This window comes from Apium graveolens, chromosome 10 (genome assembly GCF_009905375.1).
Source record: "Apium graveolens cultivar Ventura chromosome 10, ASM990537v1, whole genome shotgun sequence".
Taxonomy (NCBI): domain Eukaryota; kingdom Viridiplantae; phylum Streptophyta; class Magnoliopsida; order Apiales; family Apiaceae; genus Apium; species Apium graveolens.
In genome coordinates this window covers 103,876,720-103,896,928 of record NC_133656.1, presented here as the reverse complement: position 1 = coordinate 103,896,928, position 20,209 = coordinate 103,876,720, and the positions used below count along the sequence as shown (strand labels likewise).

The 20,209-nt window shown below is 34.9% G+C and overlaps 2 protein-coding genes across 4 annotated transcripts; one reads left to right on the top strand and one right to left on the bottom strand.

Moving 5' to 3' along the window:
• Nucleotides 1-385: 385 nt before the first annotated feature.
• On the top strand, nt 386-8,085 carry LOC141689302 (pumilio homolog 1-like). 3 transcript variants are annotated; one of them, XM_074493555.1, is made up of 10 exons: nt 386-520; nt 847-1,451; nt 2,173-3,689; nt 3,771-3,912; nt 4,043-4,150; nt 5,502-5,714; nt 5,810-5,920; nt 6,022-6,216; nt 6,834-7,008; nt 7,644-8,085. In XM_074493555.1, exons 2-10 carry the CDS (start codon nt 858-860, stop codon nt 7,679-7,681), a joined length of 3,093 nt encoding a protein of 1,030 aa, XP_074349656.1. In that variant the 5' UTR covers nt 386-520; nt 847-857; the 3' UTR covers nt 7,682-8,085. The 3 variants fall into 3 exon arrangements, with proteins under 3 accessions (XP_074349656.1, XP_074349655.1, XP_074349654.1); XM_074493554.1 differs by having other exon boundaries at nt 783-1,451; XM_074493553.1 differs by having other exon boundaries at nt 778-1,451.
• A 9,922-nt stretch (nt 8,086-18,007) lies between these two features.
• Nucleotides 18,008-19,765, bottom strand: LOC141690826 (protein FAR1-RELATED SEQUENCE 5-like). The gene has a single exon (XM_074495588.1). The coding sequence runs from the start codon at nt 19,763-19,765 to the stop codon at nt 18,008-18,010; it is 1,758 nt and encodes a 585-aa protein (XP_074351689.1).
• Between the last annotated feature and the right edge of the window lie 444 nt (nt 19,766-20,209).

Sequence of the window (20,209 nt, the reverse complement as noted above, 5' to 3'; positions counted from 1 at the left end):
TATTATTAAATAGAAAACATATTATATTTATTATTGACTAATAAATAATATAATTTTATAATATTATATTTATGAATAATGAGAGAGCAACTTATTATAATAAACATGTTTGACGAGATAATGACTTTTTTAACTTCTTGATTAATTATATTTATTATTTTCTATTCATAATTTTATAATGAGCACATCAGATAAGAAATAAATAAAAAGTGAGATATTATTTTAGAAGGCCGCTATTAAAATAATTTTAAATAAATGAAATCTAAATAACCGAAAAAACAAACTCTGAAAACTGAAAAGAAATTATAAAAAAATTACAATAAAGTTTTTAATGTTTAATTCCTGGAAGGCTACACGTGCCTGTATATAACAAATTTTACAGAATAAAATACACAAAATATAATAGTCTTCGTCTCTGAGAAAAAAAATACAACAGTAGCCCTAACAAAAGGTTGTTTTCAAGAACAATTCGCCGCCGAATTCATTACTCTTTTCACTCATCGTCTTCTTCACTTGACTTGTATGCTTCCTTACTCTTTTACCCTCTCTTTATTTACCCCCTTTGTTTTTTCTTGTTAATTTTTTACTGCACCAAGAACAAATATTGTGTTAAGCTTGTTGCTTTTTATGTAATAGCTATTAATTTCTGTTTAATTTATGCCTTTATGCTCAAAGTTTTAATCTTTATGTAAAAAGATTTGGTGGGTTGTTGTAAATTAAGGGGGTTTTGCTTGTTTAGCTTATATAATCTTGATTTTTTTTTTATTTTGTGATTAGTGTAGGGGTTTAAAGATTTTTGGTGAATGTGTTGAAGTGGGTTTTAAGTGAAGATGTTATCTGAATTAGGTTCAAGGCCAATGGTTAGTGGTAAAGAAGGATCATTTGGTGAGGAATTAGAAAAGGAGCTAGGGTTTATGCTTAATGAACCGAGGCGACAAGATTCCAGTGATTTTCAGAAGGATTTGAATATGCTTAGAAGTGGGTCAGCTCCACCTACTGTTGAGGGTTCACTGAATGCAGTTGATAGGTTGTTTAATCAAGGGGGTGGTGGTTTGCCCTTTTCGGAATTTGGGTTGAATACGAATGGAAGTGGTTTTTCTTCGGAGGAGGAACTTAGGTCTGATCCTGCGTATTTGTCTTATTATTACTCGAATGTTAATCTGAATCCTAGGTTGCCTCCTCCTTTGCTTTCGAAGGAGGATTGGCGGTTTTCGCAGAGGTTGCAAGGAGGTGGAACTTCGAACGTGGGAGGGATTGGAGACAGGAGGAAAGTGAATAGAATTGATAGTGGAGGCGCTGCTGGTGGAGGAGTGTCGCTGTTTTCAAAACCACCGGGGTTTAACAAGAAACAAGAAAGTCAGAGTGAATTGGAGTGGGGCGGCGAAGGACTGATTGGCTTGCCTAATTTGGAATTAGGTAGCAAGCAGAAGAGCTTTGCTGAAATATTTCAGGTGACATTTGAGTTTTACAAGTGAATGTTATCTGTATTGTTTGTTGTTTTTAATTATTTGTATGTATATATTTAGACGGGACTTTTTAGTACTAGTGACTTTTCCCCCCTTCAACTTTTAAATGCAAATTGTTTTTTCCCATAGATAATTTGTAGGCCGGGCATCTAGAATTTAGTGATATTATTGTCGCTTTGTAATGCTTAATTGACCAGCATGTTTTTGTGGTTTGATTCAGTTTTTTCTGTTTCTTTGATAAATTATTTTATATATTCATGTTGAAACATAATTAATCTCACATATTTATTAAGTTTGGAATATACAGTCACCCTAATACCCTGAAAAGTGCTTATGAGGTAAACTGAATGTGAAGGCAGGATGGTTCATATGTTCTTCCAAACCTGCATTGTTGAATCTTTAATTTGTTTATCCTGTTATTAATCAAAGCTTATTCCCTACCACTAGAAAGATTTTGTGAAATACTCTATGGATGGGGACCTACATTTTGGGTTGTGTATTTTCTTAATTTTATTAAAGAGTATTTTATGTGCAGTTTATAACTTTACCCTACATTACATTGTTATCATTTTTCTCTTTGTGAATAAATTTAGCTATCAAAATAAAGTTCTTAGGAAACATAGTTGCATTATATGAATTCTACTTGATGCTGCAGTATTGCTTATTTCTTATTTCTGTGAAACACTTATATGGAGCATGTATGCAGGATGACGTAGCACATGCAACTCCAGGTTCTGGGCACCCTTCTCGTACGCCGAGTCGTAATGCTCTTGGTGAAAACTCAATGGGGTCGGCTGAGGCTGAGCTGGCTCAGCTGCGCAAGGGTTTACTGTCTGCAGATAATTTTGAAATGGGTTCGAAGGTTCAAAATTCTCCTGCTGTGCAACGTGTCAACACACCGCCTGCATCATACTCTTATGCAGCTGCACTAGGTACTTCATTGTCAAGAAGCACAACCCCCGACCCTCAGCACATTGCGAGGGCTCCTAGTCCTTGCCTTACTCCCATTGGTGAAGGAAGAGGCACTTCAGAAAAGAGAAGCACAGGTTCAAACTCATTTCATGGTATCTCTTCTTACGCGAGGGAGCCTTCAGACTTGGTAGCAGCTATGTCTGGCATGAATTTATCGAATGGTGCAAGAAATGCAGATAAATTTGGGAAGTCTCAGACTACAGAAACTGTTGATGACCCTGAAAAATATACTTTTGACATGCCTGGAGGTCAGAATAATTTGAGGCATGACTCATACGATAAGAAATCTGAGCCGACCCATTTACATGGGTACTCTGTGCCACCAGAACTTTCCTACTCTAAGAGCAGTGGAAATGATCACGGAATTCGTAACTCTCATCTCCAAGTCGACATGCATACTAATTCTTACCCAAAGGGATCCCCCGGTTCCAATCCTAATAATGGGAGTGGCTTACTTTCTCACTATCAGCAGATTGATGGTGCCAGTTTATCATATCCAAACTACGGTCTAAGTGGGTTCCCCATGAATTCACCAGTGTCACCTATGATGTCAGGCCATCCTGGTAATGTTAATATGCCTCCCCTTTTTGAAAATGCCGCTGTAGCCTCAGCCATGGCTGTCCCGTTAATGGACTCAAGAGTGATGGGTGGGAATTTATCTTCGGAATCAAATTTCAATTATGATGCCTTTGAATCACAAAATCTGGGTAGAATCAGGACCCAGATGACAAATAGTGCTCTTCAGGCACAATTTCTGGATCCTGTGTACCGTCAGTACATGAGAACAGCTGAGTATGCTGCAGTTCATAATAATCCCGCTATGGATATAAACTACATGGGTAATGCATATGTGGATTTGCTTCAGAAAGCTTATCTTGGATCTTTACTAACACCTCAAAAATCACAATATGGCGTCTCTCTAGGTGGTAAAGCTAGTGCTTCTAATATTCCTGGTTTCTACGGAAATCCCGCACTTGGAGTTGGCTTGTCATATCCTGGAAGTCCCTTGGCAAGTCCTCTTATTCCAAATTCCCCTTTTGGACCGGGTAGTCCAATTGGGCACGGTGATGTTAATATGCTCTTTTCTCCTGGGACAAGACACCTAGCTGCTGGGGGTATTATGGGACCTTGGCACGTAAATACTGGCCGCACAGAGAATGCCTTTGCTTCATCATTGTTAGAAGAGTTCAAAAGTAATAAAGCTCGATCTTTTGAACTTACAGAAATTACAGGTCATGTTGTGGAGTTCAGGTAAGTCTCCTATTGTGATTGATTAAATATATTCTGGGACTAGATATCTGTTGTTTGACTTTGAACTGTTATGGTTATCAGTGCGGATCAGTATGGTAGCCGGTTTATTCAGCAGAAACTTGAAACTGCAACTACAGAGGAGAAAACCATGGTTTACGAGGAAATTTTCCCTCAAGCTGTCACTTTAATGACTGATGTTTTTGGCAATTACGTGATCCAGAAGGTATATATGTATATCTTTTCTTTGTATCCAACTGGTACAGTTTTTTTTGTATTCTTTCTACACACTTAATTATACTTTCAATTGCAGATCTAGTATAATTCACACTACTATTGATTGTTTAATTGTCTAGTTCTTTGAGCATGGAATGCCAGCACAGAGAAGAGAATTGGCAAACAAGCTGATTGGGCAAGTACTTACACTAAGTCTTCAAATGTATGGTTGTCGAGTAATTCAAAAGGTAAAGCTTTGCAATCACTTCTGTTTCTAGGTCTTGTTGTTTGCAGAAGGTTATCTGCTTGTTATCTACTGCCCTTGAGCTTGTTTGTTGGCTTTAAATGTTTAACTATCACTCTTCACAATAGTCAACACATGCACAGACTTATAAAGAGGGATACTATATTTGCACATCCCACAGTTTATATATATGCATGTATATGTGTTAGATTTCATTTAGCAAAGTCATCCATGGAAACCCTGTGGAGATACCACCCTGAATATTTGTATATATACATTTACATTTATGGAATTTTACAAGCCATCTATTTAGTGAAGGAAAGAGAAGTATCTGATGTGTCAAGTGCAGAAGGAAATATGAAATTATATTAGCTTTCTTACTATACAGGTCATTTAGTTTATTCTTGAATATAAAATTTACATTCCTTTAACTTTGGCTTTAACACCTTTTGGTATCAATAATTTCATGAATTATACTTTGCAAACCACAAGTCTTTACAGAAAAACTCATATGATAATTGATAATAGAAAACAGTTTCTTGGAAACAAATTATCATAACTAAAAATTAAAAGATTATTAGTTCTTACTTCTTAGACACAATAATGAATTAATTATGAACTAATTTAGATGTGAACTCACTATAAAGAAAATTTATAATTACAGATATTTTTAAAAAGAACAATACTAAAGCATTATGTATCAATACTAGAACTAGTAATTTCATTTAATATGGTCGAAACAGTGATAATAGTTTTATTAATAATCAAGAAGTAGAAAAAAGATACCCATGTAACAGAAAAAGATACCCATGTAACAGAAAGAAGTAGAAGAAGTAGTAAACTATTTTTATTTACTTTGTAGTTAACCTACTACAACTCTTGATGAATATACATGATCAAACATTAGTACAGTATGCATAAATGAGTCTTAAAAATTTATAAATCATAACACTGCACGGAGTTTTCCATGCCCTATAAATTCTGATTTCGCACTATGTCAACAGTGATTTTATTGTAGTTAATGACTAAATACCCTCTGTTGACTCGGTCTAACAATCAAAATGGATGGAAATCCGTCAATGGGTTGGTCAATGTAGCGGTCCTAGCGTCCTTAAAATCAGTAGATAGAGAAATGCGATGTTGAAATTATAGATAGTGCTCTTTTTAATGATAAAATGCAGTAAGGTCACAGTTTAAGAATGGAAAGTGCAAGTTACTCTTTGCCCTTATTTTGTGTATTATAATATTGATCAAAGTATTAAAATCTGTTTCCCCTAATTGTAATATTATAGTTAGTTCAAATTACACAGCTTCAACTTTTAATTGATACCGTGGTTTACTGAATTCACACTTAGGCAATTGAAGTAGTAGATCTGGACCAGAAAATAGAAATGGTTACAGAGCTTGATGGTCATGTAATGCGCTGTGTACGTGATCAAAATGGGAACCATGTCATCCAGAAGTGTATTGAATGTATCCCTGAAGAGCATATTCACTTCATTATCTCAACATTCTTTGATCAAGTTGTTACCCTATCTACACATCCGTATGGCTGTCGTGTGATACAGGTTGCAACCCTTTTGTAACTTTGTCTCTCATTCTTATATATGTGGTACACAATCTAGTTGAATGACAATATCATATTTTAATGTGTGTCATCAAGAGGGTACTCGAGCACTGTGCAGATGCTACAACGCTAAGCAAGGTGATGGATGAGATTCTAGGATGTGTCAGCATGTTGGCACAAGATCAGTACGGAAATTATGTTATCCAGGTACGTATGCAATTTTCTGATTTTATGTGTATTATATGTTTCTGCTTATAATTGCCTTAGGTTTCAATTTCCAGTATTATCTTAAAAATATGTTTACACAGCATGTACTGGAGCATGGGAAGCCGCATGAACGTTCGACTATAATCCAGGAACTAGCTGGGAAGATAGTTCAAATGAGCCAGCAAAAGTTTGCTTCAAATGTTGTTGAGAAGTGTTTGGCTTTTGGTGATCCTAGTCAACGTGAACTTTTGGTGCGTGAGATGCTTGGTACAACTGATGAAAACGAGCCTCTTCAGGTGTGTTAAGTTGCAAAACATCCTATATATTCTTCAAATCGAAGATAACTTCTCTTAATTTTTAGTACAGTGGCACAATAAAAACCTATTTATACCGATAAATATAGTTTTCTCACCAATATTTTATGTTCTATACTTGTAATTACTATAGAAGCTGTGCTATTTTCTATAACAATTATAGTGTGATATTGAAATACTTAAAAAGAGAAAGAAAAGTGGTTATTGTCATCACATTGTAAAATTCTTATCTTCCATTACAACTAAGTTTATTGCAGTAGTATAGGCTATTATCTACATTAAATAGCATCAGCAGGTATAAAGTGATCTTGTATGTTTTAGCCATATTCACATTGATAGTATCCAAAATTATGATAGTGTATATGTTTTGAAGCCCTGGCAATTACCAGTCTTCATCAACTTGCGTCTTTTTTTTTGTTCTCTTGCTCTCTTAAGAAAACCTTGTGAGAAGATCATCTTAATTCTAAGTATTTATTGTAGAACTACTTCCAATTCAAGTTTTGGCATCCCAACTTATTCATATTATAATGTCCTGAACTGATTGCTCCTAGATATATATTTCTTATGAAGCTATGTTTATTAACTCTTTTGTTACCCAGGCAATGATGAAAGATCAATTTGCGAATTATGTTGTACAAAAGGTGCTGGAAACATGCAGTGATCAGGAACGTGAGCTAATTCTTACCCGAATTAAAATTCATTTAAACGCACTCAAGAAATATACTTATGGCAAACATATTGTTGCTCGTGTGGAGAAGCTTGTTGCTGCTGGAGGTACTCATTTCCTTTCTGTGTTGGTTGAGTCTGTTTATATGTATTTATTACATATTATGTAATTTATATACTTATTGTATCTTACATAATTGAGTTATAGTTTATATGTATCTTATGTACTAAGCTAAAAGGGGTATTTTGTTGTTTGATTGTCAGTAGTTCAGTAGATCTAGAATTTTAACTTTTCCCATCAACTGATATGCAATAGTATAAAATAATGATCCATTAAGAATCAGAGAAAACCAATAAGAAAATAAATCTATTGAGGCACATATACTATAAGAAGTTTGGAATTCTAATATTGGCCACTACTAATTGTTATACAAATATATTTCTCAAAGGACAATTTTTTCAAAAGTTCTTAAATAATATTATTTTAAAAAAATTAAAATTATAGTATTAAAACATATGTTATATCAATGTTGAAGAAAACCCTGTACATTTTACGGGTAGTCTGATACATGTATTATATTTTTAGTTGAGTGGTTATCTTGTTGATTAAGTAGTTATGCCTTTCAATGTTTCTTCCAAATTTCATTGTTACCAATAATATATTGTTTGAACCACCTTTTAATAGACATGTTGATTTCAATAACAGAACATTTACAGTGATAACACAAGTCGTTCATTTGCAGAGAGGAGAATGGCTGCTCAACCGCAACAGTTGGCATAGGAGCCACAGAGAAGGAAGTTGTACAGCTAACCCGAGGCTAGTTTGAGCTACCTCATTTCCTTTTGCCTCCTGTAACTAAGTTGTATCGCAAATAAAGCCGTACTGCTTGTGTTAGAAAAACTGTATATGATGTTAGTTTGACAGTGTTTTATGTAACATAACAGAGTATCTTGTAAAGAGGTTTGGTGTTGAACACACCTGAAGCCCATGCAGAGGTAGTGTGACATGAACGAGTTTCAAAGGGTGTACAAAAGGAGGTTGATGTAGTGTCCTTTAACTCGACGCGACTGTACAAATATGTTTTTTAGTGTCTGAAATATTATAGGATTATGTGTAATTTGCCATGTGTATGGATAGTATTTTAAATCTTTCATGTGACCAAGTATTTTCTATTTCATTTTCCATTTTTTTTGTAGCTTACTCTAGCTTGATGATGAGTGTGGGGCGTAGCTAGAAGAAAAGAGAAATGACCTGTTATTAAATTGAGCAACCAGGATCAATATTTAGACTTTAGTGGAGTTAAATATTGAGGTGTAGGCTTGAGTTTAAGTGAGACGCAAGCGTTAATGTAAAAATGGTTAAAACATATGTTTTAAGTGCCTGATTAGCGTGACCCTAGTGAAGTGTGTAATTCCAGGTTTAGCAAGATCAGTTGCCCCCAGGTCCCTGCAATGCAACCGTTCCCCTGCTACTCCTTTAATTCTCTATTTTCTTTCTATATGGTTACATGGCCTTGAATTGTGAATCATATTTAGAAAGGAAATTTTTAGTATTGATTTTTTTTTTGTGTGACGATGCACAAAAGCTTTTATCATATTCATGCTTGTGACCCTTGTTTCTTGTAAAAGGAGCTAAATTCGCAATTAGTCATCCAATATAGTGTAGTAAAAATTATGAATGAACTTGTAATATAAAAAAATGGTGATGCCCAGCTATGTGTGAAATATTCAAAGATATTGGATTACAGAATCTGCTACTCTAGCAAAAGCACTTGAAGATACACATGTAAAGTTGTTATTCATTATTCTGCATTTTCGTTGGTGTAGTTAAAATTTAGTAATGCACTTTTTGGCTTTTAAATTCCTTCTTTCACTCTCTAACTTTTTCGAGTTGCTTATCATGTCCATATTTCTATCTATAATTCCTTATCACAAAGGTTTGGAGGGGTCAGGGCTGCAAATTGCATATAAAGTTGAACCTCAATTAAGTAATATCTGAAAAAGTAATAATTTTATTTAAGTAATAAATTTTGTCGGTCCCGACTTAGACAAGGTTGTAAATAATTTATCCGTATGAGAAATCTTAATATAAATAACTTATAATTTAAAATGAATAAGTGATTATAAGTGATAAGTAGATGAATTTTTATAAGTTATATAAGTATTTAGATAATTTTAATTATAAGTCAGAATTGTTTTACTAAAATGAAGTAAAATAAATAATTTTTAATTATAATTATCTTAATTCGTGAATTTTAAATTAGATTAACATTTAAAAGCATATGTTTTAAAATCAAAGTTAATAAAAAAATGAAAAATCAAAATAAGTTGAGAAAAAGTACGTCGTTACCAACATTCAACTTATTAGCTTATAAATTGTAAATTTGACTTATAAGTTGGGTCGACAAATCTTCGTCGATAAGTACATACAGACTTATAAATGAATAAATAACTTTAAGATAATAAAAATTTTAAAAAAAAGTTATAGTAAATTGTTTCTTTTTTCCATTAAAGTTAAAATTAAACTCATCCTTTAAAGAATAAATAATGTTTTGCTCATATTGTAATAAATAATTGTTCAAAGTGCTGATTACTTGAAATGCTTATAACACGCTTGGAATGACATTGCTATCATTTAATTCATGATCAATCTTTACATTAGTGTTCTTTACCGACTCAATCATTTCTTAATCCGTATATATTTCATAATCACATCATTCTTTCTTAGATAATTTAAGAGGTAATCAACATATGTTACATTCTTATATCATAAATTAAAATAAATTAGAGATACTTGGAAAATTTAATAGATGACCAACATATGTCATATTCTTATATCGTAAATTAGAGGTTACTTAATTTAATTCTTTCATATTTTTAATTATTTCACCAAATTCTTGTAATACATACACAAAAATTTGGTAAAGTAATAAATATTACTTTATCGTTAAAGTAATAAATTTGGTAAAATAATATTTTATTTTCGGTGCAAAGGACATTATTTTAAAAATGTTTAACTGTACAATTTTATTCTGAATAAATGTCCTTAAGATTTTAATTTTTTCAATCAGTACCGTTACTTGTTTGTAACCAACTAGTCATACTCTTATATTAAAATATGCAACTCTTTGCTATTAAAAAATTTGTATTTAGTAGACATAACCAAATCTCACTTTTCTTATATTTAATATATATATATAGGGTACTCTTTCACATCCATAAATAGTTCTAACAACCACCTGCCGCATTGTTACATTACGGGAGTATAGCAGCTTTGCTTCAATGTGGGATACGCAATGGTACATTGCGGGAGCACACCAGCTTTGACTCAATGTGGTTTACGCAATGCTTCATTGCTGGAAAATATTTAGTTTTATTTTTAAATAATTGTAAAATAATAGATGATAAATATATAAATAATTTTAATTGATTTTTAAATTCCTAATTTATTTATTGTTTGGTTGTTTTATTTTTATTTTGTATTTATATATTTCTATTAATAAATTTTTTATTTTAACAAACTATTACTTAAAATTCGCGAAATTACAGAATTGCCCCCGCTGCCGCAATGACCCATTGCTGCTTCCGCAATGAGCCATTGTGGCAGGCGAGACACGGGTTTAACCCGTTTCTTCCTGAAATCCCTAATTTCATAATAACAAAAACTTAATTCAGTTAACTGAGGCGATTTCAGGCGATTTTAAGCGATTGGTGGTGATTTCAGGCGATTGCAACATAACAAAACCTAATTCATGTATGATACACACGTATACACACACGTATATATACACGTATACACACATACACAGTTACTACTGCAATGAAACAATGAGGATATTATTTGTATTGCTTTCTGATTATGGTTGCCCTCGATACTCTGTTTTGTTCGTTTTTAAGCTTATTATTTATTAGTTTAATCGTTTTTTTAATTTGTGTTTGCCTTATCATTCATTACCTTTACTTTTACTTGTTTTTTTTACACTTCTATTTTGAGGATATCAAATAATATGATTGTTGAAATCTGCTCGAACTGTAATACACATACTTTGTAGATAAATGATTAGCTGCAGTTTTGGTGCTGCAGTTTTGGTGCTGCAAATGGTGCAGCTTCTAGTTTTAACTATGGTTTAAAGAAATAGTGATGGAAGAGTGTTGGGGGGGGAGGAAGAGCTAAAAGGAATAGTGATGGATTGGATATCAATAGTGGGTAAATTCCATAAGCGGATTGTGAGGGAATGGCTTAATGATTAGGTCCAGCCTTATTTTTTAATTTTCCCAAAAAATATTATCCATTATGTTTTTTGAATTGCCAAAAAATATGCTTGGTTGTTGGTAACGATTATGTCGGTTTCCATGGGATATTGAGTACTCACTAGTGATGGTGTTATGTATATGTTTACTTTATCTCCCTCTGTCCCATTGATTTCTATACGTTACTTTTCGGCACGCTTTTCAATGTTCATTTAAAACATAATTCCATAATATTTTTAAATTTTTTTTTTCTGAATAAAAGTTTCATGTTTAAACTTTTATTCAAAAAAAAAAATTGAAAAAAACATTACGGAACTATATTTTATAAAGGTCTCGAAATGCGTGCAAACAGTAAACGTATAATAATCAATGGGACGGAGGGAGTAAGAATTTTCAGATTTTATTCAAAGTTCGAAGATTGTATTCTTTGTTTTGGTTTTTAAAAGTTTCAATGGTTAGTAGTAATTTAACTCATTTGTGCTAATTAATGGTTCGAAATGTACTAGTAATAGTTTGGCATATTAAGTTGAGATATGTTGTTGTGATTAGATAGTGGATGAAATGTTTGTTGATTGATTGATTGGTTGTGGCTAGCTTATAAACGAATGAGTCATGCTGAATTTTCGGTAGGACTTAAAATAGAAAATAACGGTTCTATAAATGTTTCATGTTTAAGTTGGGTATAAGTAACTTCCCGATTAAATAGTATGGAAACATCATTTTAAATTTTTTATTATGCACTTTGCAGTTACTATGGAGAATGAGTGCGGGCCTATTGTTAGATCACTCTTGACGATGCATGATGATCATATTAGTACTGCCATATGGGCGGGAGGTGTGCGGGATAGGCTGGATGTACGACAGTACACATCTAATCATCAGCAGTGGATACTTTCTGTTCCCCAGCGTCAGTTGTTGAGGCTATGAGGTTTCTCGGCTTTCACGAACAATCGTTCAGTACCTCTGAACGATATTCGTTTGATAACGGCCTTAATGGAAATGTACTAATTTGTAATCAATTTTCTCATTTATTTGAATCGTCATTGGCAATATTTGTGATGTTTGTATATGAATGCAATTGTAGGTGGTGGCTAGAGACTAACACCTTTCACTTTCCATTTGGTGAGTTGACCATCACCCTCGAGGATGTATACATGATCATGGGCCTCCCTGTTAAGGGTCGTCCAGTTACTCATAGGGAGCTTGACGCTCCGAAGGCGTATTGGATGAGGGAATGGCATGATGCAAGATTGGATGAGGTGGGGCGTAAAGATATGTACAGGGACGGGGTCAAGCTTTACAAATCAAGGGAACGATATGCGGAGCTACCAGCGGAGGGGGGGGGGGTGCTAGAACAGGATCTTATGGTTTACACAAGAGCTTATCTTTTCTACATCATTGGGGGCATATTGTTTCCTTCATCGAGTCGATATACCGTGCATCCGAGGTATTTACTTGTATTTGTTGCATTTCAGTTTTTAAATTATAGTTTATAGCATCTTAGTCCTTCACTTGTCCTTTTTGCTTGATTTTGCATATAAAGCCCTGTATTCTCATTTATTTCCAATTTGACACTATAATTCTTGTAATTGATGCATTTTAGTTCTTAAATTGTAGTTTATAGCATCTTAGTTCTAATTTGACATAAATGCCGCATTGTTTTTAAATATCATGCCCATCTCATGTCCTGTATTCTTACTTACTCTGTATTTCCTGTGTCGCAGGTACTTACAGCTCATCCAGAATTCACCTCGGATTAAATCATATGCATGGGGAGCTGCTGTATTGAGCTATTTGCTTAGAGGTTTGACCAAGGCTGCTCATAAGAGTGCAACAACACTTAATGGATGCACGATGCTATTGATGCTGTGGGCACACGAGAGGTTGTTACCTGGTGCTCCTAAGATTGCACCTGGGGTGGAGCTTGTTTGGACGATGGCTTTGGCATGGGCTGAGCCGAACCCTGATCGGAGGGAGAACCCTCACCACCATACATGTACTGTTCTTTTTTGTATATTTACTATTTGAACTCTCCTTCGCCAAACATTTGCATGCTTTTGAACTATCCAGTTTCATATGTTTCCTTATTATTTTGCTTATAGGTCAGTATCAGGGGGATTTTGACCGATTTGAGATGAGTTGGCTGACATGGGAGCTTTATCGGTTATTCTTTGATTCAGTGGACTATTCTGAGGAGCAGTATGATGTTGATCTGATGGATGCTTCTTATATGAGTCTCGGCCGTATTCCACTTATTTGCTTCGAGATTGTCGAGTATATCATGTCGGACAGAGTCTTGAGACAGTTCGGTATGCTGCAGCATATTCCAGATGATCCTATTGACATGTCTGTTCTGCAGAGGGACATGTTATCTCGTTGGCAGAGGGACCAACATATGACTACTCTGAGACAGTATCGGGATGAGTGGTATGCTTTTCTTGATGGCCAGATAGAGCCCGTTGGAGAGGGGCAGTACGTGAGCATTGACCAGTATATGTACTGGTATAGGACCCATAGTAAGCTGAGGATTGCTCGTTTTGTGGGAGGGGATCCCTGCAAGATAGTGCCGCGTGACTGGTTTTCTCAGCAGGACATGGTTGATGCGGTATGTTTTAGAGTTTAGTTTAATATTCAAACCCTGTATTCATTTATTTCATTGTTGCATTTTTATAGGGTGTTTAGGTAGATGATTAATAGTTAATGATTTATGCAGCTTGACTGTGGGATGATGACATTGCATGCTATTCACAGCCATGATCCCCCATAATGATTCTATGAGTGCATTTCTGAGTTTCTGATTCGTTATGATCGAGTCAACACTGAGTGGAGGGGTCCTGCATTCAGTAGACCCAGTTTTGATAGACCCTCACGTGCACAGGATATGCATATTGATCCAAGTGCTCCTCCTTCACCTGAGAAACGTACACGTGGGGTGCGTTTCATTTATGTCATTCCAAAATCCAGTCTACTATATTGAATGTGAATGTGTGTATGATCATTATCTTATCATATAATTGCAGGAGTTTGCTTTTTGTTCTCACGATTCACCTACACAGGCAGGCAGTAAACGTCATCATGAGGTACTTACTCGAGCAAGTTATTCGAGTAGTCTACTACACCGAATTATATGTAGTTTGATCGAGTTATTGATATCTAATGTAGGATGAGACCGTAGTCCTTAACGCTGAGGCTATCCCTGTACATGTCTCTCATCATGTTCAGATTGAGGTATTTATTCATATTCGAGCATGTTATTCGCGTAGTCTAACTCTTTAGTTTTAGAGATGTATATAATGTTTGATACTCAATGCATTTTTAGGTTGCTGCTACTGCTCCCCCTGCTTCACAGTTGACCCCCCAATCCACTCCCCCTATTGTTCAGTCTGAGGTACTACTCTTTAGTTTTAGAACTTTACTTTTTTTTTACTATTGTGTGTCTTATACATATTCGAGAATGTTATTCGAGTAGTCTAACTCTTTAGTTTTAGAGATGTATATAATGTTTGATACTCAATGCATTTGTAGGTTACTGCTACTGCCCCCCTACTCCACAGTCGACCCCCCTATCCACTCCCCATGTTGTTCAGTCTGATGTTGTTCAGTCTGAGGTACTACTCTTTAGTTTTAGAACTTTACTTTTTTTTTTACTATTGTGTGTCTTATACATATTCGAGTATGTTATTCGAGTAGTCTAACTCTTTAGTTTTAGAAATATATATAATGTTTGATACTCAATGCATTTGTTGGTTGATGCTACTACTGCTACCCCTGCTCCACAGTCGACCCCCCTATCCGCTCCCCCTGTTGTTCAGTCTGATGCTGTTTAGTCTGAGGTACTACTCTTTAGTTTTAGAACTTTCCTTTTTCTTACTATTGTGTGTCTTATACATATTCGATTATGTTATTCGAGTAGTCTAACTCTTTAGTTTTAGAGATGTATATAATGTTTGATACTCAATGCATTTATAGGTTGATGCTAATACTGCTACCCCTGTTACTCCTACTACCGAGCGTACTTTTGGGAGTTCTCCTGTTACTCCTGCTACTGAGTTGACTCCACTTACAGGTGGCATGGTGAAATTCGGTAGTCGTAGTGGTGTTCTTCCTGATAGTTTGAGGATGATTCTTGATGTACGTATGTTGAATCATTCCATTTTTTATGTTTGATTCTTGCAATATGTATTTTGATGTATTTCTATATGCTTAATGTTTTTTGTCATGAATATGTGTTTGATTTGATGCTTTTGAAATGTATTTGCAGATGGACACTAATGAAGACAAGTTGAAGGATAAACTGAGGCGGGGTGGTCCTGGGCGGTGTGCTGATATGACGAGGCCATTGAAAAATAGGAAGGTTTTTTGGCAATACAAGCACTGGTGGGGTAACAAGAATGATTTTATTTGGAGAGATCACAGAGGCATTGCTGAGCTTACTTGGGATTTTGTCCAGACCTTAAAGCCAGAATGTGATGTAGACATCAATGTCGTGGATGCCTATATAGAGTTGTTGAAGGTTAGGGAGTCCATCTCGGGTCTGGAGCCCATGGCTAAGAAGTTCTTCTTTAACTTCAGCTTTTTCGTGCAACTGCTATTAAAAGATTATTGCAAGAAATTTAAGGTAAAACAAAAAGTAATTTTTAGTTCATGCGTTAGTAAGTTAATGATAATTGATAACTAAAAAGTAAGTTAACTCTTTATTGATAAAGTAAGTTAGTAAGTTAATGATAATTCATAACTTTAAAAAGTAAGAAATGATAATCGATGATAATTGATAACTCTTTGATTTTGTAGTTCTTTTGATCTTTTATAATTGTTTTAATGTTGTAGGCCCATCCCGAAGCTGAACTCTCAGATGTGCAGTTGACCGGTATGCATAGTTTATATGATTCATATGCAAGCCAGCGCATTGGACCACGATTATTGGATTGTGACTTTGCTTTCTACCCTTGCTGCAATGATGCTCACTGGTTTTTGTTCATTCTGGACATTAGACAACAGAAGCTCCTTTTAGTTGATCCTCTAGCTGAATGGGGGGATAGTCTTAAGAGTATTTACTCTCAATATATATATGCCATGTTATTCTATGTTCTTCGTAATTACTTTGCTAGTCAATTTACATACACTTGTCATTGTTGGTTACTAATTATATGAAACCTTTCTAGGAGTGCATAGTGCCAGCTATGTTGTATTACTTGGATCCTTCCAGATTTGATGGACATAAGATGAAGGTTCATTCCGTACAGGAACGGCCGAGGCAGGCCAATACCCATGATTGTGGCGTGTACGTGTGCAAATACATGGATGCTATACTTAATGGCATATCGTTGAGAGATGCTGTTTCGGAGCCTGTATTGGGTATTTGGACATTCCGGTATCGCATAGCTTGGGAGCTTTCAAAAGGGCTCACTAGAAGTATAAGTGACTATGGGATCCAACAGAGGAATAGGGGACTATAGTTTATGCTGGATTGTATATATTTTGGATTTGTTTCGGTGTTTTATTTGTTATTGAATACGATTGTGTTTACTGGATTGATGTTGCGTTTAGATTTGATGTTGATTGGTTGATTTTAATTTAGATCATGATTGTGGTTGCTTTGATTGGTTGTTGGTTGGTTGATTTAGATTTAGTTGAAACAGGATGGTAAGTTATAAAAATAAACGGAACCATGCCATTTTTTTATTAAACTATGTAAATCACCTGCAATGTCGATGTTAGCAGTATAAAGTTCTGTGACCAGTTTTCTGCAGAAAACTGGAAAGCACTAGTTTGCTTGCCAGTTTTCTGCAGAAAACTGGTCACAGATTCCAACATTGAGTCATTGCGAGAGACATCATATTTTACACATTTTACAGTTTAGTCACCCAACAATGAATCATTGCGGTAGTGTCCACCTCCAACAATGAGACATTGCTAGGTGCTCTGTCACTAGGTCCTATTGACTATTTTAAGGTCTAGTTGACTTTGTTTATTAAATCACTTTTTTAAAATTTTCCCATTACTACTGCATATTTTAATTATTTTAAGAGATTTGGTGTTGAAAAATATTTAAAAAATATTAATATAACTAAACTTGGTTTTGTTAAAAAAAAGAGGCAGTAAGTTTTGGCTGGAACAGAGCGCTCCGTAATGAGTCATTGCTGCAGTGTCCACCTCCAGCAATGTCTCATTGCTAGGTACTCTGTCACTAGGTCATGTTGACTATTTTAAGGTCTAGTTGACTTTTTTATTAAATCACTTTTTTCAAATTTTCCCATTACTACTGCATATTTATATTATTTTAAGAGTTTTGGTGTTGAAAAATATTTAAACAATATTAATATTACTAAATTGGTTTTGTTAAAATAAAAGAGACAGTGTGTTTTGGGTGGAACAGAGCGCCCAACAATGAGTCATTGCTGCAGTATCGACCTCCAGCAATGTCTCATTGCTAGGTGCTCTATCACTAGGTCATATTGACTATTTTAAGGTCTAGTTGACTTTGTTTATTAAATCACTTTTTTCAAATTTTCCCATTACTACTGCATATTTTAATTATTTTAAGAGTTTTGGTGTTGAAAAATGTTTAAATAATATTAATATTACTAGACTTGGTTTTGTTAAAAAATAATATTAATATGCAACATTATGTGTAAATTTAAAAATAACATTAATATTATATAATTTAAATAGAAAAGTTAAAAGAACTAATGCAGTACTTGTCAACAATTTTTAGGTTACTACCTAAAAATTTCTTCGATCGTGCTCCTCCCTTAGGGGACAGTTTCTTGCATCATGTTCTCCTCCGACCTCCCCACAATAATTGCACTTGCGAGGCTTGATCTTGATCTATGAAGTTGCCGTCTCAATTCCACTTTTAAATCTTCTTGCTTTTTTTTCTTCCTTTAGTTTTCGACGTTGGAGGATCGAATATTGAATCATGTTGGTAGTCCTCTTGAGTTTTCGCCTCATGGGTTCTTTCACTACGCTCTTCATCCGCAAAAACATCTTCCAAGTATCTCTTATCTCTATCAATCACACCCATTAAGTAATTATATCGTGAAACGGAACAACTACCGGAATCAGCTAAATCTTGAAAAGATTTGCACAATGCACCATACCTTAATGGTTGTGACACACCATCATTACCAATAGCGGGAGTAGCATATGGAAGAGGCCCCGTAATTTTGTTTCCGTTCATTGTCCACCTACCCATGATGAGACTTTCCGGTATCTTGATTTTTTGTTTTTTGTCAAGATAACGAATTATGTATTTATAAATCATCCCGGAATGTTCAAACTTCTTACATGGGCATTCAATTTTTTCGTACATGAAAACCGTCACTCGATATTTTCTTCTACAATTCTTCGGCAGGGTAGCCTTTTCAACCAAATACAGTTTCGACATATAAGTTCCATTATTTTTGACACTGTTCACGATGTAACATGTACTTTTCATAAGCTCCTTTTGAAAATGTTTGAACATTTTTTTCGTGTAGATTTCAGATGCATGCATTTCCAAGGACGAGTGCAAAACTAATCTCCTTTTCAATTGTTCGGTGTCATAATTGGCTTTAACCTCCTTTAGATATTGTGTCTCCAAAGCCTTTTGGGAGTTCTCAATGAATTCCTTCAAACCGGTAGATGATTGCACATATTCATCAAAAAAAGAATTTATAGACTCGCTTCTTGAAGTTGTAGTTATGCCGGCGGAAAAATGTTGCTTCGTGTAAGCACCAATCCATTGAGTTCTAATAGCATACATGTCATTTAACCAAGCATGATCCTCAAGATCGTACTTCTCGACTAATTGCTCCCATCTACCTTCAAATTTGGTAGGTGTCAACGACTTGTACACACATGCATTAAACTCTGTCTTGAAGTCCGGATAATTTGTGTACAAATAAGACAACTTCTCGGGAAACTTACTACTTATATGCCATGTACAATATGTATGCTTTGTTTGTGGCATAGGCATGACCTTGGCAATAACATTTCCCAATGCAATTTCTTGATCAATAATAATTGTTCGAGGCGGTTTATTGTCGACGGCTTCCAACCATGTCCTCAAAACCCACTTATACGATGCCTCAGTCTCATCCCTTACGAGTGAAAATCCAAATAGTATATTTTGATAATGGTGGTTTACACCCGTAATAGGTATGAAAGGCATACAATACCTATTCGTCTGGTAAGTTGAATCCAAAGTACCCACGCCACCAAAATTCTTGTACGCGTTCATGGACCGAGGATTAACCCACACAAAACCCCGTACACGATTCTTATCATCTACATCCACCCGATAAAAGAAATTACCAAAACTATTTTCTTGTAGTTCTCGTAGCAAAAGTAACCCGCACTCCGCATCACCCGAATCAACCACTCGGCGCCGAATATCACGTATGACATTACGTACGTCTTGATTAGAAAAACCAAGATTTTCAACACCCCCCTTTGTCTCGCTAAGAAACTTCATTACTTTGCTCGTCTCAATTCCCGATTTGTTAAACAACTCAATCAATAATCGCGTCATAGGATCTATGTTGAGTGATCTTTGAAAAAATTGAACTTTTTTCGGCGACACCAATTTATGATTGTGTTCTAAATCCACCGAACTAATATGCCATTTGTCCATCTTCACATTTTTTGAACAACACACATTCGAACACCACAATTCGTTCGTGGAATTACCTGCCTAACTCGTTTTCCTTTACCAAAATCCAACGGCGTCGCTCCTACCCTTCCACCTTTTCGACAAATAAATAAATAGTATGATGGTTCATTTGTATTTGTTCACCTATGAGTATTCCTAATTATTATCTCGAATCCCTCTTTTCGACCATAATTCCTATAAAACGCTTCCGCATCATCCAATGTATCGAAAATCTTGCCGATATAAGGCACAACATCGTTACTATTCTTAAATCCATGATTCTTTTTCTCAACATTTTTCTCATCTTTTACGTTATCATCAACAATATGACCGCCAACATTATCACCACCAACATTATCAAAATCAACATTATCACCGCCAACATTATCAACATTATGACCACTAACATTATCAATACCAATATTT